This window comes from Chiroxiphia lanceolata, chromosome 4 (genome assembly GCF_009829145.1).
Source record: "Chiroxiphia lanceolata isolate bChiLan1 chromosome 4, bChiLan1.pri, whole genome shotgun sequence".
NCBI lineage: Eukaryota > Metazoa > Chordata > Aves > Passeriformes > Pipridae > Chiroxiphia > Chiroxiphia lanceolata.
This window is the reverse complement of record NC_045640.1, coordinates 40438924-40464820: the sequence shown is the minus strand read 5'-3', so window position 1 is coordinate 40464820 and position 25897 is coordinate 40438924. Positions and strand designations below refer to the sequence as shown.

Genomic DNA, 25897 nt, shown 5'->3' with positions numbered 1-25897 from the left:
ATCTGATAAAACAACAGTACTTCTTATTGAAGATGAAGTAAAAAGTGGTCCATCATTCACCCTTAATACAACAGAGGGAAAAAAAACCCCTCCCTAATGAATTAGGCTGACCAAATTTCAAAGTATAAAAATCAACAGTGCATCAATTTTCATTTTATCTTCAAATAGCTTCAATTTATATATAATCTATACTTACAGCTCACCATTACTGTAAATGTACATAATGAATTAAAAAAAGTGAAAACCAATATTTTACCTTGTGTGCCTGGACAAATATAGGTCTAAGATGAACAGCTTTAAGATTCACAAGTGAAAACTATGTATTCTAGTACAAAAAGCAATAAAAGCAAAATGGGCATTTACTGCTAAGTCAATAGCTTCTGAAGAACTAAAATGGCTATACAGTGATACATTTTAGTTTTGTAGTATCTTTAAAATCATAAAAGGTTTCAAAGCATTAATACTGTTCAGAAATAGTCAAGTAAGAAAGCTTATCTATGGATGATGTCTTTTCTTCTAACAAGGAAACTGAGTCACAATGTTAAAGCCTATTTACATTTAAATCAATGACAAGATTCATGTTGATGCCAGTAGTAAAGGCAAGAGCAGACATACTAGCCTAGATTTTTGTTGTCACAAAATGATATCAATCTCAAACAGTATATGCCAGAACAGATGAGACACATTCTTAATCTGAGTGCTTCCACTGATACCACTGATAGTTTTGCTCTTGTATTTCAGGCTTCCGCTACAGATTATTTTGAGAAAAATCAGTAAAATTTTCTAATGAAAATTAAGCAACTAAAAATGCATAGAGATTTTCTTTTAATGTTGCATTCTATAGAACTGCAGCAGTAATTACATAATAAAATATTTTATTGAATATAAATCAATGGCTAAGAAGAACAGTAGACAAGAAAGCTGACAATTACCTACTGCAAATTTGTCACATATATAAAATGTTGCTACTGCTACTCCCAGACTATGGAGATCACCTCCTTCCATTTACTGTACATATTCTTCAGAGAAAGTTAACAACTGAGAACAGTTTTCCCATGATGAAAATGAGCACGCTTCTCTTTGTACATCTTTTTATAGGCTAGTCACTTACTTTCTGTAACAAGCATGAAAGTGTAAAATTAAATGTTACAATTAGATCTTTTAGGAAATGTTTTAAAACATACTAATATATTTGTAAATAAACCCCAAACAGCACTATAATATAACACTAATTTTGTTTGGTGGGCTATCTTTGTCTTATTTGAGGTTTGAAAGTCAAATTTTATTCTTGATCACACAGCATGAACCTCTTCACCTTCTAGATGGGAATTTTGCTCATTGTCTCACACAAATGGCTCCTTCTGACTATCCCATAACTGATCACTGATAATATCAGGTCTAATTGGTCTAGTATATGTTGGTTTGAATATAGATTTTATTCTATTGATGTCCGGTAGTACATCTGGCAAAAGAGAAAAAGGGAATTACAAAACAGTACTATCTGTCTTTGAAAGGTAAAAATAAAAAGTAGAGATTAAAGAGTTAACACAAACATTATTTTTGGCCCTCAATCTCTTTATTTTTTAAGTCTGGAAACCATTCAGTGTACTCTCTGAATGCAAACAAAACAAAAGCTCTTTTTGGCATCTATACCTGTGGTGGAATGATGGAGGTCATGTACTGAAAAGATGATGTTATGCAAATTAAATGAGAGGATTTGGGAGAGTCCTGTTTTGCTATTTGTCCCCCTATTTGCTTTTCAAGCACTGATGCACACAGAATGAAACAGAATCCAGAGCATCTTTAATCCTACTGTTACTTATCCTCATCTCTCCACAGCAATTAACAATTCGGCAGTATGCAGTGCAAAACAGGATACAGCTGAGAGAGCACCTATATTCTGTGATTAAAGTCTTTCATATATGCTAACTGAAAATCCTTTCAGCATGCAATTTCAGTTGCCTTTTCAATTCCACCTGGTAAAAGCTTAGATTCAAAGAGTATGATGTTTATAGAAGCTTCCAGTCTTACCTATATAGTCCTCCTCAGATGATGAAATAAAGAGAAGCCCTTTTTTTCTTCCATGAATATAAGCCTATCTCTGTTATTTTAGTAAAAATATCAAGTGCGCTCTTATCACAGGATTTATTAGAAATTAACTCAAAAATTATTGAGAGCAAATTATTCTATTTCAGTAGCTGATGAATATTCAGTATTTCACCCATAATGCCATAGCTTTTGCCATTTAGACTGCAGGACCTTCAATTGATCCTGAGCTTTTGGGTATGACTACATATCCCAGCTGCCTTGACTCTGTGTCAGGGCAGAATCCCAACCTTATTTCTATGATGAAGATATACAAAGAGATAATCCAGGAGGATGCTGTAGCACACTTTGAAATAGTCTGTTTGGAAGAGCAGGATCCTGGACATGTCACAGCACACAATTATCACAGTTTTAGTGTAGTTTAACAGGGAAATAAAACATAGGCACTCTGTCAAGTTTTTTATATTAAAGAATAATTAAACTTTCCCAATATATGTACTCTTGAGTAGAGCAAATTTAAGACAACTTACAATGAATGCTTTTCTTAGATACCTTTGAAGTTAAGAGTTAAGATTTTTCAGAAGTTAAGAGTTAAGATTTTTCAGAAATTAAGAGTTTTCAGAACTGCTCTTTCAATCAGCTAGAAAATATAAGGTATTATACTGTAAAAATACATACATATAAAGCCTTATATATACACCACATTAAATGACATAAGAAGTAAATGCAGTTAAAATTTTGTCCTTTTTTCAAAGACACATATTCCACAGACTGCATTATTTCTTTTTGCAGAAAAAAAGGCAACATAGTTCTTGATCTACACCAATAATTAAATGTATTAATATACATTATATTAATTATGAATTAAATATCAATTAAATAACAGTACAAAATAACTGACAGTTGTCCATCTTTTTTTTTCTTGTAATATCTTGAACTAAAACAATATTGGAGTGCTTACTGTAGTTTATAGTTTATATGATACCCATTGCTTTCTCTAAACTAAATTCAAAACAAAGATATGACAAAGAAAGATCTTTATTTTATTGTGTCTTTTTCTGCTTGTTACTTTTGTTTTGTCTACAACTTACACATCTAGTTCCAGATGAAGTTCTCAGCCCTTTCATGTATGGATTCAATCTAAGGGCCCCTGAACATCAATTAGATCCAACATTTCTAAATGTATCATTAAAATGAGACAGTTTTCACAAAAACCCGGGTGCCTTCATCTGCTTCATGCATTCATCAGAGATATGGATTAGATAAACTTTAGAATTCACTTAGAGCATCCTATGATTTTATGATTAGGTTCACACACATTTTATAAGGAATATCTGTTTTTCTGAGTACTGGTTTAATTTTGCTTCCCAAAGGAGTATGGGATTCCACACCAAGACTTATCTGAAAAAGTTCATAGACATGCTTTGCTCTCCTGATACACCAAAAAAGTCAGTAAATTTTTTAATCTGAAAAGATGAACAATTGCCTTAGATAAGGGATGTATATTAAGAAACCCTTAGTTCAGTTATCCCTGAAACAGGAATAATAATCTTACTTTGTCTGTTTGGCTTCGTCAATTTTGTAAGCAACTGACATGTGTATACAGCTTAGAATCACAGAAACATAGAATAATTTAGGTTGGAAATTATCTCCAAGATCACAGAGTCCAACTGTTAGAATGCTTTATGGAGTTCTACTTAAAGACAAAACTTGTATTCTTATAACTTCTGCTATAAGAACTGCTGTTTTAAGAAATTTTGTATTGTCACAAAAATGGTTGAAATTTCAGTAATGATACTCAGCTCACTTTTGTATTTCTCAAGTCTCCTGGCCTTTGGCCTTGTAAAAAAATTATATTCAAATTTCAGTGTTGCAATAAAATGTAGCATTTGGAAAAGCCCTGTATTTTGCTTGCCTTGACATTCTGTCAAGACGGGATTAGTGTTAATTCCCATACACATGGGAACCTTTTTCCTTCTCTTTTACATACACATGGGAACCTTTTTCCTTCTCTTTTACATAACTAGGCACAAGCAATCTTGATCCCTTGGCAGCATAAATCTTCAAGAAGAGTTCAATCCTAATTAAAAACAATTCCATTTTTTTGAAGCAAAAAAAAAATTGTCTCTAGATATTTTTCAGTGTTTTAGAACAGGAGTACAAAAACCAGAATGTGCTTGAACGGACACACCAAGGACAAAAATAACTGCATCAGCTGAAACAACTTCCAGCAGAGAAAACACTAATCTTGTTTTGGTAAAAACTGAGGGCAATGATACCATATTAAAAGACTAACACTGGAGAATCATAGGCCTGCTATTCACGGAGACATTCTTTTCAGCTCATTATCTTAATTTCACTTAAAGCGCACTGTTAAGGAATTATTTCCATATTCATCCTGGAGATGCAGAAATTATTGCTAGTGAATACTGCAACCACATTGGGGTTACATTATATACCTTATTAAAGGGGCCACCTTAACCATACAATGCTGTGTCTTCCAGTGCTTTTCATTCTGCCTGACAATGCAAGCAAATGACAGATTTATCTACTTATTTAAAGGTGCTACTTGAAATTGTAAATTAATGCCTTAAAAACATCAAGACACTATAATTTTGCAGAGGGGTTACAGCACAGGAAGTATTTAACTACATATATTCAATTAATATTTAATTACACAACCAATTACATTGCTGAAGACCAAAAAAGTGACCTAAATGAGTGTTTCAGAGCAGTTTTTTAATTGATTTATATGCCTGCATACAACTTAATATTTATAGTGGTCATCTCTATTCATTGTTAAAAGAATATTAATTTATTTTTTAAACTAGGAAAATAATAGTTTTGGCAGTAGCTACAGTTTATAATGAAAACAGTAAGACTCTCTTGCACAACACATTTGGAACAGCGCATCAAACTATAGTGAAATACCAACGTTAACATAATGCAGGAATGTAATGCTGGTTTCTTTTATCAGTATAAGGTTGCTACAGGAAAAAAACCCCAATCTTAAAAAACTAATTCTGCTATATTTTAATTATATTTGTGCATAAAGATTTTAGCTTACTCATCAGAAGTGTTACTATACAGAAAGAACAAAAAATTGCATTTAACAGAGATCAGTCTAAAGAAAGAAACAAATGCAGATCTCCAGTCATGCTTCTCTTGGCAAATTCACGTCCATGGTGCCCTAAAACCTCATGCTATGACAGCTATTTATTCAGAAGCACCGAAGGTGGTATCACGCTTTGTTTAACAACAACCTTCCAAAATCACCTGGGAGCCACTGAAATACAAATATGCTTAGCCACCACTTTTTTTCCACCAGTTTGTTTCAGCTGCATCAATGGCTAAGGAGGAGTACAAAACAACTTCATTTTCTAGCAGCCTATTCTCATGGTCCAAAAGGAAGCTGATTTATTCCTATCAAGCACTTGTCAAACTGACTTATTTATATAATGAAGCCTTTACTAATAGTTCTATAGTGGAACTACTTGCTCCTATGACCAGTAACAAGAATTTTTAAGTTTCCATTTTTTTCTATCACACTTTGTTTTCTTGAATATTCAACTGAAAACATGAAGAAGCAAGGAATGAATTTTTCTTTGTCTTAAATACAGCCATAAGCACCTCAAGGAGTATAAAAGAACAAAATAAGAACAGCAGTATGTCATACTACAACAGCTCATTTGAAAAACACTGTGGTATTTTACTACAAGTACAATTTCAAAACTCTTGGCAAAGAAGACCTTGACCAAAATAAAGCTGGTTTTATTCAAGAATAATCAGTGTTTCTGGGAACTGTAATCTTCTGTGAGTAAAATCTTACTTCCTTCTGGAAATCAGCTGTTAAAAATATTACACGAATTACCATCACTCACCTCTCCTATCACTTCTGGCTGCATTTGTGGATTTTTCAGAAGGGCAAGGGCAACGTCCTTCACATTTCACTGAGATTTGTTTTCCTGAGACACAGGCTTGATACTCTAATTTGCACTGTAAGGAGAGAGAATGACTATCATTAATAAAACATATAACAGAAAATTATAACTTTAAGAATTTTGAAGCAATTTTTTTATTGTGTTTAAATCTTTGCAGACACAGGTGCTAGGAAAAGTTTTTGGCAGTATATGCTACCTTCATACCAAAAATTAGATTAAATAAAGGTACAAAGTTTTTGGTCCCTAATCTGGCTACAGTTTCAGACTTGATTCAAGCATGAGTGCATGTGTGGTGTGAGACTGATTTTAATATCCATGCTAAATGGAAGTAGAGTGCATTGGTTTTATTTGTATTATATGAGCAAATAAACACAGCAATAATAATAATTATTGATAGGAAGCAATTAACAGTGAATTGTTAAAGAATTTATCACTTAATTTCTGTCTTTAAGATGACAGTATCCTAGTAAAAAGCATTAATGAATAAAATGGAAAGCTGTGTCTGACGTAATTCTGCATAGTGACTGTCTTTTCCAGTATGGAAACAGATTAGTTTTGTTGCTTCTGATCTATATACTTAGAGCTCCAATCCAGAAACCATATAAAATTAACCACATCTAACCAAGAAATGGAATTGTTGTATCAAGCACACAAATATAATGTAGTTAAAAACCACATACAGAGAAACTAACACCATTGCACATTGTCATTCCTTCTGAAAAGCTGAACTTTTATTCCAAAAGAACAGTTCCTTACATAGAGATCTTTCCCTGGTATTTTGCCAATGTATTATCAGGAAAAACATAAACCAAAAAACAAAGTGGGGGGGGAAAGCATGTACAAAGAGCTTTTTAAAAAACAAAAAGAGAAAGATGGTTACAGAGAACACTTCATCCTTGGAACAAAAGATGGAACATGTCTCATTAGTCAGGTAAATGACAAAGAAATATACGAGTCAGAAAACCAGTTCAAGTAACAAGTAAAAAGTGTTTTCTATGCATCACAACACTTCAGAAGAACAGTCTCACCAGAGTTTGTATCTTTTATTCTCTGACTTATCTAACTTCAGTTTAATGCAATTCCATTATAAAATTATCAGGTTTTCCAGCAAACCATGGAATCAAAGTTTCTCTTTCTCCTAAAAATATGTAAGGGGTGGGAGCACTCTAGCCATGTAAGAATCAAGAAGCTTCCTGACAGGCTTCACTTGAGGTTTCCACTAGTTTGCAAATATAAGTGCTGGGAATTTACAGAACTTCATCAACCTTTCATGCAGTCAGACTTCCAGTCCTACCACACACTCATGCAGTTCTCTACCCAGCATAAGCTGAGCTGCATCACTGTATTGATATAATACCTTTTTGCACTGCCAGTACCAAAAAGAAGATAGAAAAGGATACCACACATTTTATGTATTTTCATAAAATCATTATTATCTGAATAACTGAAGTATACTTTACTTTTTGCCAATAAGGCACCGTTAAAGTAAAAGAACACTGAAAAAACCTTTTATTTAAAAAAAGAAAACAAAAACCAAACAATCCCCCCCAAAAAACCCAAAATCAAACCAAACAAGCATAATCCCCCCCCAAACGAAAACAACAACAACAACAGAAAACAAACAGAAGTGCTCCATTTGAAAGCTATATAGCCATAATATCTCCTAAAGGACCAGAAAATGGCAGTAAAGCAAACACCTGCCTGTGATGATTTTGAAACAACCTTTTGTATCTCTGCACAATTATCCTGGCCATACAGGAGAGTGCTTCCATTAGCTACGATGCCCACTAGCCCTCTTTCCAAACAGTACCTAATTCACATTTTAATATTCAAAACAATATTTGGAGTTTGTGGAAGGGATTACACCCCAAATTTAATACATGCTTCTGTTAAAAAGAGGTATCTTTTCATTTTAAGATCTGTGAATTTTTATTGTTCAATCTTAAGTAGTTTAAGGAGTCATACCTACAGATAGCTGTGCTTTAGGTTTTGATTACTCCACTTAGTGAGACTACCACTTAAAACTTGACATATAAACCCATTCCAGATTTGTTTTACTGAGAAGCAGAGTACCAAGAGTGCCAAAAAAGGAATAATTTTTTAATTTCTGACTTAATCTTTTGAGAGATTATTTTTGCAGACTCCAGTGCTTCTACTTTGATTCACTCGAATGTAGCTGAAGTAGTAAATAGATCATAGCTGCTCCAGCTAACATAATGAGTTGTGAGTTTAGTCCTTTTGATTTGTTTTCCTTTTAAGTTGTCTACTCAGTCCTATTTGCAAATAATGTTATCTTTTTAAATGTTAAAAAAACCTTAATGCTCAACACCTGCCACAGGCACAGATACCTGAAATACTGATTGGAAGGTCAGCACACAACACTTACAAATCAGTACTCCCATTCACAAATATGATAAAATTTTATACTCAATGAACTCATTTTATGGGCAAGCAGGCAGCAGAGATATATTCATTGTTTCCAGAAACAAAGGAAAATCACGGTGCTTGCAGAAGTCAGAAATGAATCCAGGCTGTTCTGACAATTTCATATCAGCAGCTGATGACACTAGGAACATAACTCTGGCTCAAACATCTTGTTATCATTCCACAAGTAAATAGGGCACTGGGATACTGCTAAGAAAGCTCAGCTAAATAAAAACTTTCTTCCATGTTACTCTCAGGTTGGTAGAAGAACAAGCAACATACCTGAAAAACTTCATAGAAAAAGAAATCTGTGACATACAGACTATGAGGACACAAGAAGTAGTGGTAAAAAAGGAGAGGCAGTGTTGAAGACAGTGATGAAATAATTTGTTTTGTGGGGAAAATATCTAAATAGTTTAAATAGCGAAACAATACATGAAATATTACATTATGTATAGCAATAAAATAATGTTTATTTATTTGGCTTTATTAGTGACTTTTCTATGTGGGGAAAATATGTAATGAAACTTTCAAGACACTCATCTGTTAGATTTCGTAATATTCCTTATTTAAACTGGTTTTATAAACTGTTAACTGCTTGTGCTACTTTTTTCACAATCCCTTATATGCATGAAAAAATTCCATTTTACTTTTGAATAAATCTAGCTTTTTATCTTCTGATCTTGATTCCCTTTTCCTCTTAGCATATTAGTTTTCTATGCTGTAGTTTCACCATGTCTCATTTGTATGCTTGATTCTAAGGACACTTCTACTGTATGAATTTTCACATGTTTTGTTTCAAGACAGAAGAGTATTTTTAACTTCAGAGCAATATGCTGCACAACGCTTAAGGAAAATAAATCACTTCAATACAGACAAAAAAACATGTACCACAGGGTCTCTTGGCAATATATTTCAGGATGAAAAATTCCTCATTTCTGTACTGTCAAGTGTCCCATAGAAAAATGCAATTTGTTCACTAATATTCTGCCTGTTTGAAAACCTGTTCAGTCTTAAATGGACTCAAGATTCTTCATCATTTGCACAAAGTAGATGTTTAGTGAACTAGAGATGAGCAATTAAAATCTGTGGGAAAAACTTCAAAGAGTATCTTTAGACATGTCATCTTTAGACATGACTCATGTAGCTTTCTTTACTGTTACAACAGCAAAGATGAGAACAGTTATCCTTCTGGTACAACTACTACAGTGCATGTTATTTTGATATACATGAGCTCTGCTCTTAGAAGTATTATTATAGAGTTTCAAAGATTAAACGACAGTAATATATTTCATTAAGCTCTTCCACCTTCCATTGCAAAGTAGCTGTCAAAGGCTGCCAAATAGATCTCTGCATATTGAACATATAAAGAGCCTAAAGAGCCTCAAGATGAAAAACCCCACCTACTTTTTCATGGAAAAATAATGAAAAAATGAAAATACAAAGAAAAAACCCTACTGTTTTTGTGTGCATTTGACTGGCATGAATGCAAACACAGGATACACTTTACTTATTACATTAAGTTCCAAATATCCTAACTTCCCTTGTATTTGTAAACCAAGTTACAGGTAACAATCATACATTGTGTTATATATATATATATATAACTTTTTGATGACTTCAAATATTGAGGAAACCTCTACAGAAAGGAGTAATATGTCAGCACATACATATATGTGTCACCTATACAGAGGTAAAATCTATATGTTGAGTGAAAAAGAACATTTAGAGAATACTTATATGGTCTAGAAGTTTTCAGATTAGTTGAATTTTATATTTCCAGCCTTGCATACTTGAACTGGCTGAGCAACTTCATAGCCTTTGAGAAACTCTGAAGGACATAAAATGTACTAAATGAATGAAAGATGAAGAAAGAAATAAGAGAGGGAAATATTATCTTAAAAATTACAGAAAAAAAACAGCTTGTAAGTTTGATTTCTGGGCACATAGAAGAAAGAAGATGGACCATGCTATGGGGTTTTATCAGGCAAATCATAATAGATATAGTTTCATTCTATGGAAGAACTACTAGAAAACAGAGAAATATCAGATTGCAAGTAGCTGGATTTTACCAAGGCTCATCACACTCTTCTACATTGCAACCTATTAAGCCACATTATGGTTATTTGTGTGCATCTATTGTAATATGAATATCAAACTAGTTGCAAGTGATCCTCCAAGAGTAGCACTCAGTGTCTCAAAATGGAAGACTGCACTTAGTGGACTTCAGCAAGGCTAAGTCACAACCACGGAACTATTCTGTCTTTTAATTTCCCCTAGGAAAATGCTTTTGAAGGTGCTGGGGTCCACCAGTGATGCTCACTTTTTAAATACCACCTCCTAAAGGCACAGGAGCAGGAAATTCCCAAATGTCGGAAGTCAAGCAGGCAAGGAAGAAGGCTGGCCTGGCTGAGCAGGGATCTTCTGGAGATAAGGTAAAAAAAGAAAGTGCCCAGCGAAAGCAAGTCAGGTAACACGGGAGGACTAAAAAGATGCTGCTTGCCACTATAGGGAGAGAACACATGTGGCCAAAGCTCACTTAGAGTTGAAGCTGGCCAGTACTGTCAGGTACAGTAAAAAGGGCTTTTAAAAATACGTTGATAGTAAAAGATACTGGGAGACATCACACAAGTATCGCCGGCCAGTCAAAGAAGGTGATTGTCCTGCTCTGCTCTGCACTGGTGAGACCTCACCTTGAATACTGTGTGCAGTTTTGGGCACCAAAATATATGACTGATACGAAGCTACTAGAAAGTATCCAAACGAGAAACAGAAAGATGATGAAGGGCCTTGAGGGGAAGTTGTATGAGAAGTGGCTGAGGTCACTTGGTCTGTTCAGCCTGGAGGAGGCTGAGGGGAGACACTGTAGTTACAACTTCTTCACGAAGGACACAAGATCAGGCACTGATCTCCATTCTCTGGTGACCAGTGACAGGATCCGAGAGAATGCCCTGAAGCTGTCTCAGGGGAAGTTTAGGTTGAATATTAGGAATGTGTTTTCTTCACCCAGAGGGTGGCTGGGGACTGGAACAGGCTCCCCAGGGAAGCAGTCACAGTATCAAACCTGCCAGAATTCAAGAAGTGTTTCGACAACACTCTGAGGAACATGGTGTGATTCTTAGTGTTGTTCTGTGCAGGGCCTGGAGTTGGACTCAAATGTTCCTTGTGGGTCCCTTCCAACTCGGGTTATTCTATGATTCTATGATTCTAATCGGTTGGAAGATGAACTAATAGATATTCTATTAAACATGGGTGAGGAGTAACTTCAGAAGATAAGAACATAATAAAAACACTCATATTATGGAAATAGGTTAAAATATAATGTAATTCAATACAGAAAACTGCTACGTTCTACTCTAAGGTAGACAAAATAATCATATTTTAAATACAACCTGGAGCAACTGGCTAGACATCCATTCTAAAGGAAAAATAAGAATGTACTGATCATTAAGAACAAGTGAACAGTGTTTTAAAACATTATCATACCAGGATATATAAGCATGAGTGTAACCTACAAAACATGTAGAGTAATTTCACAGAGCTCTGGCAGCACTTAAAACAGAACACCTTGTACAGCTCTGTGACAAGGTTTCAAACAAGACAAGAATTAATTGAAAAAGAGAGTAACAGGAATAATGAGAGGCCTAGAAAACAGTCACCAAAAAGAGGCTCAAGGAGTGAGTCTTAAGAAAAGACGATTCATATAACAGCTGTCAAACAGGTAAAAGACATCTGAAAGACACCTGAAAAGAATAACCATGATGAATGTTACAAGAAATAATTGGCTTAAATTGCTGCAGAAAAGTATCAGATAAGATACTAGGCAGACTTGCTAATAAGAGTAGTGATGTCTTAAAATAAATTGTTGGAGAAGTTTATTGAATCCTATTCATTGTCGTTACAACCAGGATTAGATAAATCTGTCAGGAATGACACCTGTGTAGTTTATCTTGCTTTGAGAAAATGGGTGGATCAGATGGCATCAAGCTTATTCAGTTGGGAAGTACAGGACAGACCTGCTCCAGGAATGAACCAGTGTGAAGAGACTATTGCTTGCATAAATGTTTGTCATTTACTGAAGAGATTTAAAGATGTGTAATGAATGAACTAGGGAGATGGTATGAAAAGAAAAGGAAAGTAATGACTATGCTGGTCTATGGATCTTGGATAACTTACCTCAGCAAAATTCTGTTTGGCACTGAGTGTATATGTGCTCTTGAAAACCTCAGATATGATTTGGGAACATGTTAAATATTTTTAGATAAACTAAAACAAAAATTAATTGAATATATAAATGTTATGCGATGTGAAACATGAAAAAAAATCTTTTAATTGGATATCCACATCTCACAAATAATTTTTCTGTTTCCATCTGCAGAAACATCTGTCTGTAGAAAGACACTCATATCACACAGAGGGACTGTGTGTGAGGCAGCTGTAAAAAAAGTTACTCTTTGCAGACTTCAAAAATGTACAAGGAATGAAGACAAAGTAGATGAGGATTTTAGTTTAACTGTGTGGCTACCACATAATAAAAGACATAAGACTTTACTGAATGGTGCAGAGAAAATGATTTAATGATTAGATAAAAGGGAGGTATGTCCATTCTGTGTGTTATGTGAGTGAAGAGCCCTGCAGAAGGAACAGCAACAGAATTAAGATCACATTATAAGTCTAGCCAAAGAGGAAGACAAAGTGCTTGTGCAACACTGACTTCAGCATTTCCTATCATTTTATCAATTTCCTTTTTCTCACTGATTTAATTCCGCTCCTTTTTGAGAATGTTACAATCTCAGTGCAAGATAACATTTTTCCACAATAAGACTGTCTTGCCAGGAATACCTAGTGGCTTTTAAACAATCTAACTCAAGCCAGTAATGAGGGTACATGTGATTTCTCTGGCAAGTAAGGAACAGCAGCTTATGCATTAGTGCCTTGAGGTACAATCTGCAGACATTCCCCTCCAATTTCTCTTTTCTACCACTGTATACATGTATACATGCTGGGCAGCTGGAAGCAGATTTGGTATAGCATACAAGTAAGCAGAAATTAACTGCCAGGGTATTTATTCATAGTGTGTCCATTGTGTGCTTCAAACCTTTGAGGCTGCGAGACTGAAGTTTGGTCAGATACATCAATACACCTTTTCTACAATATAAACATAACTGTAGTACTGTACAAAGTGTGAATTCAATGTGAATTTAAGTATTTTAGAAATTTTCATCTGCTGAGGTGCTGACACTTAAAATGTTTCTAGAACACCATCCCATTTAATACTGAGCATTTAGTAAATTACTTTTTAGACAATCAAAACCTGATACTTATGCAACTGTAAAGTGTCTCATCTTTGAAAGGTATTTGTTACCTTTAACTGTACCTTATCTCAATGACAGCTCTGTAGAAGTCCCTGATGTTTTTGTGCATTTAAAAATTAAATAGGGCATGCTATCCAATTCTAAGAAAAAATACACAGATGAATAATTAAATTCAGATTCCCCTGATAATTATCAGTTCATATGCTACAAATAGAATTACTGAGAGAATTTGGAATATCCTTTTATACTGACATGTTCCTACCAAAAAATGCCCACAGTTCTTCCTTTCCTGTCTGTTTTCTAGATGATTAACAATTAATGGTCAGAAGACTTCTGTATGCTGCAATCAACAGGATCTCTGAGAAAAGAGCTCTTTGCTGAAGTATCATGAAGATATATTTCTTCTAGTATCGTGTATCTCATGGGCAGAAATCTTTTCCATGAGGTCTGCATTCATGTATCAATACAGATCTGATTTCTCTCTGTTGTTAGAACCTGCTGTCTCTGACAGCTGAACAGATAACCTCTGATTACCAGTACTCAGTAACGTGTGCTTTTGACTTCATGCTATTTTGCTTAACCACGCTTCCCATTTTCACACTTTATTACTATTTAGCAAAGTTTACATACATTCTGCTGCCCAAAATTTGCTTTTATTGTATTTGGTGCAAATTGTTATGTGAAATTATGGCCTCGGATTTGAGCTTCCTAAAGAAAATCTGTAAAGAAACTACAGTCTTTAACGGGGTTGGTGATTTCTGTCACCAAACATAGGAGTGAGGTGGGCAGAGTGAGTGTTGACCAGATATGTTCCAGGTCCAGTTCAACACAGACCATCACCTGATACAGAATATGGAAGAAGCAGACAAGAAGGTAAAGAATTTCAAGCTAAATTCAGCTATACACAATGCCAAGATACCACATTTTCAACTAATTAGCTTTAGAAATGAAAAATTAACGTGTAAATCTATCTATGAAGTGCCATCCAGATCTACAGATGCCTCTTTTGTCTATCAGAAACCTGCTAAGCATGTGTATTACTTACCTAAACAACAGGAGTTTGGATAAAAAGCTTTTCAGCAAACAAATGAAAACAACTGTTTAAAAATATTAACCATAAAGACATGCAGCTAGCATTTTGACCAGAGAACAAAAGGAAATGTGTATACTGAAACAAGACCCTGAGCAAAGAAAATCTTTAGTGGTTGAAAGAGAACTGATGATACATCGTTTATAAAGCTGTGAACTAGAGAAAGCAATTTTCATGACAAAATGAAAACCTGCATGCAGAGTTTTCTTCCTGTTCACCTCTTATAGCTCTACAGCCTGTTTTCTTCAGCACTCTGCAGTGCAATGGCATAAAAGGAAAAGCCTGAAATCAGGTCAACTAGATATTCAATCTTTTTCGGACACCCTGGAAATCATATTAAGTCATAGAAACATGCCGATTGATGCCTACTGGGATTATTTAAATTAGGCACCTACTTATCTACGCTTTCCTACTTAAAGGTTCTTAGAGACCTGTGATGCTTAGGAACTTCAGCAAATCCTTCTAAGGACTTATCTGTTTTTAAAAATCAGCCATCTGAATTTTTAGACATCTACTCAGTTTGGTAAATATGTAGCTCACCATCTTGCAAACAGGCTAACTAATACTTTATACCATCAAATGAGAATGCAAAGCTTAATTAATGCAAAATGACAAAATCCTGTGATATCCGTACTTGAAACACATTGTTTCCAGTAAATTATTACTAATAAAGCTTCTAGTATTTTTTGTGTAAAAAATGTACTATATTACCTCATATCCAAATTATTATTTTAATATTCCTTGAAAGGAAAAAAAATTCAAAATAAAAAAATAAAATTAGAGTGTTTTAAAAAAACTTACTAACAAAAGGGGTAAAAATAGATACAAAAAACATAACCATATTACTCCTTCTGATCTTGACTTATTAAAAATTTAAATACTTGATGCAGTTTGAAAATGTACTGACAGCTTCTTGTAAACATGCTTAATACAAAAAAATTTTTTTTCTGACATATACATGCATATACTTAAGTCCATAAATCCTGGCTTATATTCAGAGCTCTTGCCTGTATAGTCCAAATCTCAGCACCTCATCAGGCTCCCTGTTTCAAACTTCTCCATCATATTTATCAGGCCCGAGCTACAGTCACTCAACGCTGCATGTATGTGAGATCCTTGGTGTACCTCATTGCTGGCATTCAGTTTTGCAATTTGGAGAAAATGCCTTGAGAGATAGAAAAAGTAATATTGTTCAGATAAAACTAACTTTACATTTTCAAGTTCCTGCTTCAAATTTGAGGACATTCCAAGAAAAATTTAAAGTGTGAATAAAAACATTTAACTGTCCTACAGGATCACCTAAAAAATAGATGACTATATTGGTCAAAGTCAGCTAATAAAGATCACTGATTTTCAGCTGACACTCAAATTTCTGACTAATGGCAATAGTAAAATAAAATAATGGCAAAGGTATAAAACCTTATAAGACACAAATGGCTTGTAAAAGTGTGGAATTTTTTTTAAAAAGAATCTGCTTATTCCTTATTAACATGCATTATCACTGTATTTTTAATGTGATATGACTTCCTAAGCCATGCTGGCTGATTGCAATACTAATTAAACAAGTTCAATTTATCCAATTATATCTAAGTTGAAATATTTATAAAGTTGTATGTGAGCTAAAATAGCACCTAAAGGGCATGCTGATTAGTCTTCAATTACAGGAAAAATAATGAAAGTAATAAAAGTAATGTGCACAGACCTAGCTAGTCTATGCTTGGTTATCCCATCCAAATTTCAGACATTTAAACTATACTTTGTCGACTGGGGGGGGAAGTGGAAGAAAGCAAAAAAGGAAAATGAAATTCTGTGTAGCTAGTTACATTTAGGTGAAACATCTAGGCACTCTCAGCATGTAACCTGTACAGTTTTCTACTGGTTTTTTTCCCAGCTAAAAATGTATGCTAAAATCCACTTGAACTCAGAGTACTAGGTTTAATTTACTAAACAGTCCAAAATATAAGGTTCCATGTGCTATCAGTGATAAAAATATTTATGAAATTCCACGTTTCACCCTGTAAGGGAAGAAAAATGGTGTTGTACACGTGGGAGTTATTATTCCAAAGCATGGCTGTTTTTCCCTAGGTTAAATCTCTTTTTGAGCTTAAAGAGATACATCTTGTGTAGAGGTACACAGAACTGTGCCTAAATCTTTCCACTTTGTGCTGTTAGTACTGCATTTCTAAAAGATGCAAATACTTTTCTTGTTCTGTGCCAAACACATACTGATTTAACATCAGGATCACACAAAGCCAAGTCTTCATATGTCATGTTCTGAAGGAAGAGTTAGAGTGACAAATTTTGCTACACTAACTCATATTTTTCTCTTCCACTAAGTCCATGATGACCTAAGATGCTACCTACTTTTTTTTTTTGTTAACATGTTCTGTGATGCAGGGGACCTACCTCTGATACTCAGTCATATTTTTCAGATCCCTGTCTGCCTCTCAGTTCTCATCAATGTCCAGATCTGTTCTTTGGAGAATTTTAGTTATAGATCTCATCCAACAGTAGACCTGTTTGTTAAAAAATACTTAATCTCACTTGGATCTCAAGGATAATGCAGAAAAACAAGCAAGAAGAGCAAGCAGCAACATCTTAACTTGGAAAATTTAGCAGAAAAGATACAGCTTAAAATCATTAGACATGTTAAAAATAAACAGATTGGACAGTTCTTCACTTTACTAGAAATGACTGAAGTTGGGATAGATCAGAATCACACCCCTGAAAGACAAGTGATGCAGAAGGAAAGAAGGCAGGTTTCCTGAAGGAATCTGAGAGTCGTCTAAATTTTTTTAACATATCTGAATATCAACTATTACTTTCTTCAGTTTCTTCTTTGTTTCACTGTGGGTTTTTCGTCTTTTTGTGGCTGGGCTTTTGTTGTTGTTAGTTTTTTGTTTTCTTCCCCCCTCCCCCAAGAATGAGGGTGGCAGGTGTACATTAATGCTTCAAAGAGTCCTGAAGTGAACAGGAACTTAACGGCAACACCCAATATTGCAAAATTCGCACAACCCAGAAACTTCTAGATGTGTAGTTCCCTATGTGGTTTTAGAAACTTTAAAGTAACATGGTTTTGGGTGAGAAGTGAATATGGTTATCAGGCATCTCATCAGACAATGTGTGGATTGCCTGATGGAAAACTGTCTGGTGGAAAACTGACTGGTGGAAAACTGTCCAGACAGTTTTCTGTGGATAAAGAACTGTATTTTTTCAGTATTTTCCTGTATTTATTTAGCATCACAATACTGAATGCTAAATATGTCTCATTAAAGCTCATTAAATAAGATTAGCATGCATATCAGAAGACTCCACAAACATCGTCCCCCCTTCAATAATAATTTTAAAAATCCATAAATTACTGATGTCCATAAATTATAAACAAATCCAAAAATTATAGAGGTATTCTAAGCAGAGAAATTTAAGTATATAAAAACAAAGTAAATTCTCATTAAAGCATTAGGAATACTGAAAACTTGAAAAAATCAAACAATCAGGTACATCTGAATTTGTTTTCAGTGAAATATCTGCGTAGTAATGGTTTGTGGTTAAAACATTTCATTGTGAGCTTTTTAAAATTACAAATTTAAAAAAAGAAGTAAGACTTGGAAGATGATTCTTTAATGTTACAGGTATTTTACCTCATTGATATCTACCAAATTACTAGGACTGAAGCTTTTCTTTTTCTCTGTGCCAACATGACTAGTTTATAGCTCTGCTGGTCTAAATTTCTGTTATGGTGTCTGAAACATGAAACTTTATCATATTTCAGTTTCTTGCTAAGTATAAATGTGACCTGCATCAACAGTGTCCAAGAGTATCTTTTTAGAAGCTAAACACTTTGTTCCATTTGATTATATTTTTCCACTTTGAACAGGATGATTTTGGCTGGGTGTTGCTTGGGGTAGAGACACAAATCTAAATTTTGAGAGGCCTTTTTTGACAAAATCCACTTTTACTAGAAAAACAAATCAATGCTGGCAGAGTACCTGGAAGAAGCTGCTTCTTCCAGCTGCAAAACTAAAGACCTGCATGCTGTCAAATAATTTATTTCAGAGAGATTACATTATTTTATTACTAAAGATGGCAGGCAACAATTTAACCTTATTATTTTTGGCTACATTTCAACTGACAGTTAAATTTACAGTGGATTGCTTAGTAACAAAGCAGATAAAAATGGAAAGGCATAGTGGATTAGCCCAATTTAAGAAGCAAGACTGACATACATTGAATCAGGCTTGTAAAAACTACTTCCATTCACTATTACAAAATAGACATCTGTTTTGTAATGTCAATTCCATTTCTAGCAATCTCTTCTGAAGCAGAAAAGATCTGTCAATAGCTCAGGCATTTGACCTGAAAACTCAAAATATGTTAATTAATATATTTAAATCAATTTAACTTTTATAAAATCATAATCTTTTAAAATAACATCAAATATTAAAAACTTCAGTACATATATTTTATGCTTCCTCCAAACCAGCTGTCTTATACCAAACACACTGCTAAGAGATATAGATTATTAAGTAAAAGTCTTAAAAATACCTGAAATTAATAAAGGTAGCAACAATTTTAAAAAGTAAAATGTTTAATATGGGATGTCATAAGAATGAAAATCTAGCAATTTAGGTTCATGCTGAATGATAAACAAAATGTGGATGGAGTAAACAACTAGTATTAATCTCAGCCCTTCACACAGTGTGATTTCATCCACTGACTCTCTTTCAATGCTTCCAATGAGAAATGAATCATAATTTGGGGGACTGAAGAAAATATCTGAATATTAAAAAATCAAAATCCACATACCTGTCTATCTGTATAGCCTTTCAAGAATTTTTATCCTCTTTTCTGACTACTTTTCTATACATTTTCTATCTTAGTCTGAGAAGCTAGTTTAGACCCATTGCTTTTGCAAAACATGATTTTTATTGCTATTTACGTATGTAGGGATATCATCAATAACATGAAGTTTTCATAGGTAGGAGAAAATGTACTCCATAAAAAAATTCACAATCAATACAAAATCATCTTGAGCGAATTGTTGCTAACACTAAACTGTCAAAGTCATTCTGAAATTAAATCATGGTGCAATGAGCATATTCCAAAGATTAATTTATTTCTGTGGTGTTTTCCTTTCAAAATACTCAAAGCACTGTTCACTGATTCATTTAAGTTTAGATTTTGTTATAGCAGGACTAACTGTCAATCACATTCAACTTAAGAAAGAAAACTTCAGGCTATTATACCAAATACCAGAGCTGTAACCAAAATATGCAAAAAACACTCAAAAGACAATTCCATGTGCATGACCGTATTTTTATTCCTCATGGCCATTTTTCAAAAGGTCCAGTAATAATATAGTACAACATGGGAGAATCGTTCCAACAGAAGCATTCAAGTCTGAGCATCATCATCTCATCCACAGTTACACCAGCTTTACAATGTGTGCTGCACAGCACTGAGTTGCATCCCTGGGTAAAAGAATGGCAGCAGGTGGGTTCTTTAACAAAACACCCCACCTGAGGTGCACTCCATGTCTGTTTTACCTCCCTTTTCATTCCAGGAAAGATGAAGCTAGAAACAGGCTGCAAAAACTGTATGGGCTTTTTTTCACGGAGAATGTCAAGTATACAGGGGTACCAAAGCTCTATGCTACAGCACTGTTTGAGAATTCCTAAGTGTAAAAATGCATATGCACTTTCAAGTGCCAAAGTTTAGAGAAATGCAGAAGGTAAAAACAGACCAAGCGTAAAACACACGCGGTATTATTTAAAGTCTATTAAGTTAAAATTTAACACCACCCTGGCAGGATCTCTTTATACTGAATTTCTTCTCAGACAATGATTAATGTTCACTTTGATTACTCAACATTTCAGCATGTAATATTTTTATTTCAACATTCTTGTAATGGTAATAACGAACATCTCACATCTGCTGCTTTTCTTTTACACTGACTGCATGTGACTAATTGTGGGCTGAGAACCCAGTAAACATAACCTGGCCTGCTAAAATGAGTGGAAAATAAAACATCCTTACCCAACTCTGCAAAAGCTCAATTTAGAAGATAAACTTTTTTTCTGGACAGTCCACCTGTTATAAAATCCTTTTGTTTGTTTTCCAAAACAAAACACATGTATGAAATATCTCTAGTTACATAACTTAATACAAGCATTTGCATGGGCTTATTCTGAAAAGCGAGGGTATACTCCCAAAACAGCATCCATCTGAGTGCTGTCAACTGACTGGCTGTGTTCTACAATAGTACTACTATTTAATGACTTTTTTTCAGAAAATGTATTATACAATTCTCCAGAGTCATTGATGAATGCATTCTAAACACAACAAAATTGGTGTATAAACTCCTACTGGAGCTTAATGACACAATGAAACTAAACTTTGCCTAGAGTAAAGGAACACAAATATTTGTCTTTATGTCAACTTTTAAAACCACTACTCTTGAAATAACATTGCAAGGGGACCTCTATTTTGATGAAACTGCACCATAGAATCCTCACATCATTGACATGAAATAAAAATAAATATTTATAGCTAATACAGCTCTTCTGTGGTAATTAATTTTTTTAGCATTTTGCTGTCATAAACTTAGATTTGAAATCTACCATTACGAGGAAGTGGAAGACAAAAGGAAACCCTTCAAAACCTCTCTGATGCTGCATTATTTCTGCATTATATGCATAAAGGGACATAGAGGTTAGATAATGTACCACTGAACTGACTGCAGCATTGACAATGCACTGGGATGGAAGCACAGTGTATCTATTTAATCCACTGATTTCTCAATCATTCCATTGGATAAGCACAGCCTCACCTTTAGCACATGAACTGAGTTAAAAATATGTGTATCTCAGCAATATTTACAGACTTCTGTATACCTACTCCAGACCAGAGCATGAGAAGCCAGAAGGATCACTTCTACCTATAGGACTATTTATAACACAGTATTCCTATATGATAAAATAGGACATAAGCAATGAGGTTAAAACTGGAAGTAATGTTTTTATTACACTAGGAAGAACACAGAAAGAGATCGTAATGGATCAAGTATACAGAATTTAAAAAATAAAAAGTTGCTCATCCAGTATCATCTATATCAACTTATCTACCTCATCTACTTAAATTACAAAATTGTAGAGACTATCATCTGTTTTATATCTATGTGCAGGCTAGGCTTAGACCTAAAGACTGACTGAACCTTCACATTGGCAATGAAAAATAAATGCTAAATGACAGCATCATCTAACATGTAGTAAGATGACAGTATACTTTTAGCTCATACAAAAAAAAAAAAAAAGAAAACATAACCAGGAGATTACTGTGAATCAAAATAAGAACACTTTCAAGATTCCTAAATTAAAGTCATATTGTCACTGAAAGGAATTATTTTTTTGCTACGCCAAAGAGTCTAAAATTCATGTGTAAGGCCTCAGATATCCTGGTGTAAGTATTAGAAATCTGTAATTGTTTTCTTTAAAGGAAAATTAGGATTCTAGATCAAATCCCTATAATTAAAAATTCAAGGTAGTAAGAAAAACATTTTCTAACATAAGATTTAGGATAAAAGCATAAGAATTGCCATGGTTTAGGAAGCACTAGTTATATCTGATGTTTTTATTTTATCAAGAAGAAACTATCCATTGAGAGGATACTTGATGTTCAATCCAACAGCCAGTCACTCCTGGAAAATAATTCTGTTTTGTAAACTTCAGATGTAGTTTGTGATTACAGTAAAAAAAACAAACAAAAACTTCTATACAGCAAATAGTAACTCTCAAAATCTTTAAATAATAGGAAATACCCTAAATGTATTTTGTTTAAAAAGCTTTAGGGAATTTTTTTCTTTATAAGTAACAAACACAGAAGTTTTTCCATCTCACCACTTTAATCTATTATTATAGTTCTCTTGAAGCACTGGATATTATCTAGTAATGAAAAAATTTGTTAATGTAAGGCTACAGTGTCAGTAAGACACAATACAGTAGCTCCTCTCACATTACTGAATTGCATGCTGTTTCTGAGAAAAAAGGTCCAAATTTTTTTCTGCTAGAGAGGACTCAGTTGTTAATGCTGGCAGAACACTCTCCTACTGAAAGTTTTAAGAAAGGATACTAAACAAATTAATTTGTTTTCAGCATTATGAAGTCCTGCCATCTCACAAGTTTCACCTCTGCAGTGTACTAATGCAGTCCTATGATTTCTGGACTTCAGAATGAGCAGCACAAAATCTTTCATCCAAAAAAGTCTGGGTAAACTAACAGTAACATTTTAAATTTATTATTCTCTCTCCAGATAATTATGAGAGAAAAGAAAGGAAGGTTTAGGACTACAGCAGTAAGATTTGATTATGATCTGAAAACTCAAAAAATGCTGTTGCAAGGAAAGATATACAAAAATTATTTAAATTATTACATTTTCTTTCTGTGTATGTTACATCTAGGTTGTCTAGGTACCTGGAACGTAAAGCATACCCTTAATGGTCAACTGGAAAATCTGACTGAAAATACCTATCCTACCCCCAACTGGGGACACGCAACACTTTTTTGCTTCCTCAAAATCCTGCCACGGTGTCTGTTGCAGACAGACTTAACCTGGAGCTCTGTTACATTGTGGAGCACTCTTACACTGTGCTACTCCAGGGATTAGTAGTTTACGCTGCTTAGGATTTGCTACTATTTTGCTTTTATATCATATCATATACTACAACTGTTGTAGATTGCAGTCTGCAATATATATTTTAGCCAAAACAAATAAATATTGATTTCTGTTATCATACAGTATTTTGTTTTCCAGGAGCTGGAATGGACTGGAACAATGAAAGATTAATTTAGTTCTTTCTTTAATTCTTACCTGAGATGAGTATGTGTGACCATCTGATCCACAAACAGGATTGGTATAAACTACTGGACACTGCTTGCAGTTTGATGAAATGGGACCACCCCTCCACTGTTTATGGCCTAAACCAGCCTCTTTCATACTGTAAGTAAACAAAAAGTATGTAATTCTGATAAGCAGTAGTAAAAATAGAACATATTTTAGGGTATTTCAATGAGCCTTTACAAATAGTAAGCCATAAGTAACTTAAAACACAAATTTTTCTTCTAAGTGAAGAGTTGCCGATGTCTTTGTCTTGCTCACCTTTGTACATTACTCATTGTAGTGATTTCACTTTCTAAGTTAGTAGAAAAAGGTGATTAAGATGGTGGTTCGGTGAATGTTACACTTATTGATGAGTGAACGATGTCTGACTTATGTGGCACTTACTCTTGTTATTAAATAGTATGACTAGAACTGTTGTATCAATACTGGTGTTTAAGGAGGCAACATTTAAGTTTCAGAAAACTATATAATAAATATTTCTAATAAATATTATAAATAAAATACTATAGATAGGTGGTCCTTCAGAGTACTGTCTGCCTCACTTTGAACACTGCCTTTCACAGATTACAACTTCTAAAATTCAGTCAACACTCAAAGGTTCAAAGGGGGGAAAAAAAAGGTAATCCACTAGGGCACAGAATCAATCTACATAAGCACATATGTGTATGCTGATACAAACAGATATTTAGAGCCAGATGGATCATTTTAACCCAGCTATACTGGGTACGACTAGAAGTCTAAAATAAGTCACTGATGCTTCTTCAGAATACTTTGCTAGCCTTCAGTTTGTGGCACATGGCCATCTTCAGACAGACATGCTTTTTCTCTGTAGCTTTGAATTATTTTTTATTCATTAATTTTTACAATTGTTTTTTTCAACTATGAAAGTATTTAGCAGCCACTGTATCCTGAAACAGCTGTTTTATGAGAGTTGCCCAGTTCACAGACTGACCAAAGAATATGTTTTACACATTAACTTCTTGCATATAAACAAAAAAAATTAAACAATAACACGTAATTTTTATACTGTGTTTTCTGCTTAGGATCTTAGTGAGGAATCTAAAATTGATTACACTTAGAATACAGCAATGACTTATCAGGATACACACAAATGTTCAAACCTATAAAAAACTCAAATCAAATATTCTTTAATGGAGCAGAACTCTTTCAGGTTTAACCTACAGATAATCTAGAACTATTTTGCTAGTAATGAATCACTGTTTAAGAAGAACTTGTCTGGAGTAATAAAAAAAAATGTGAGAAAACAAACTTCTCATCCTCTGGTTCTATATTGGGCAGCATAAAAGGCTAAAAGCACACACCTAACAGTAAAGTGGTGATGAGAGAAAACAAAAGCCCATTTTCAAGCTATGCTAATGTTCTTATGCTGTGCATAATTTCAGCTGTAAATGTGGTCTTTTAGAAGGAAAAAAAAATCACAGAAGTTATGGAAGTTTAAATTCAGACTATGCTGTGTGGTGAAATTTTGAACTACACAGATATTTCAGAGTGTCAACAGGAACCTGAAACAGCTGTACACAGAAGCTCTCTGTTACTGGTGAAAAAGTCAGTTATAGCTTCAGTTATGTGTAGCATGAGTGGTAAAATATGAATATAGGAAGTTTTTATGTCCACTAGGAAGTATTAAAAAAGGAAACAATTCAAACATACCACCTAATTAAGAAAAAAGAGCAATTCTTTCTGCTGAGTTGCATAATTTGAAGACTAAGAAAAATCATCTTATTTTTATTATATTAAGAAAAAGCAAAGTTGAACTGTATCTTTGCTTATGCATAATATATAGTAATAATCTGACTATTGCTGTTCCTCTCACTTGACTGAGAGTTTTCCAATCACTCACATTAGTTCCAGCATCATTAGATTATATAGATGGCTGCATCTTTCTCTTAATTCTTGTTACTTTTATGGCTAACAATTATCCAGAAATGCCCCAGTAGCCTGAGGCTACTGACAGGACCAGTGTTCCAACTATTAACATAATGCTATTTCTGTTTATCAGAGATAGAGTAACTTTAAAATGCTGCACAAATCCATTTCGAAAGTTCCAGACATCAGAGAGAAGCTCACTGATATCAGCAAAAAACAGAAACTGGAAGCAGAATTTGAGAGACACATGGTGGTCTCTCATGCCTAAAACATGTCGAAGAAAGGACTAGTGGTGCTTT

At 34.1% G+C, this 25897-nt stretch overlaps 1 protein-coding gene across 1 annotated transcript in view; it reads right to left on the bottom strand.

Moving 5' to 3' along the window:
* The window catches only part of SPOCK3 (SPARC (osteonectin), cwcv and kazal like domains proteoglycan 3), a 170320-nt gene that overhangs the window by 45340 nt on the left and 99083 nt on the right, over positions 1-25897 (bottom strand). Inside the window, 2 exon segments of the mRNA XM_032686576.1 lie at positions 5928-6042; positions 23682-23808. Of these exon segments, the coding sequence (XP_032542467.1) occupies positions 5928-6042; positions 23682-23808 (242 nt within the window).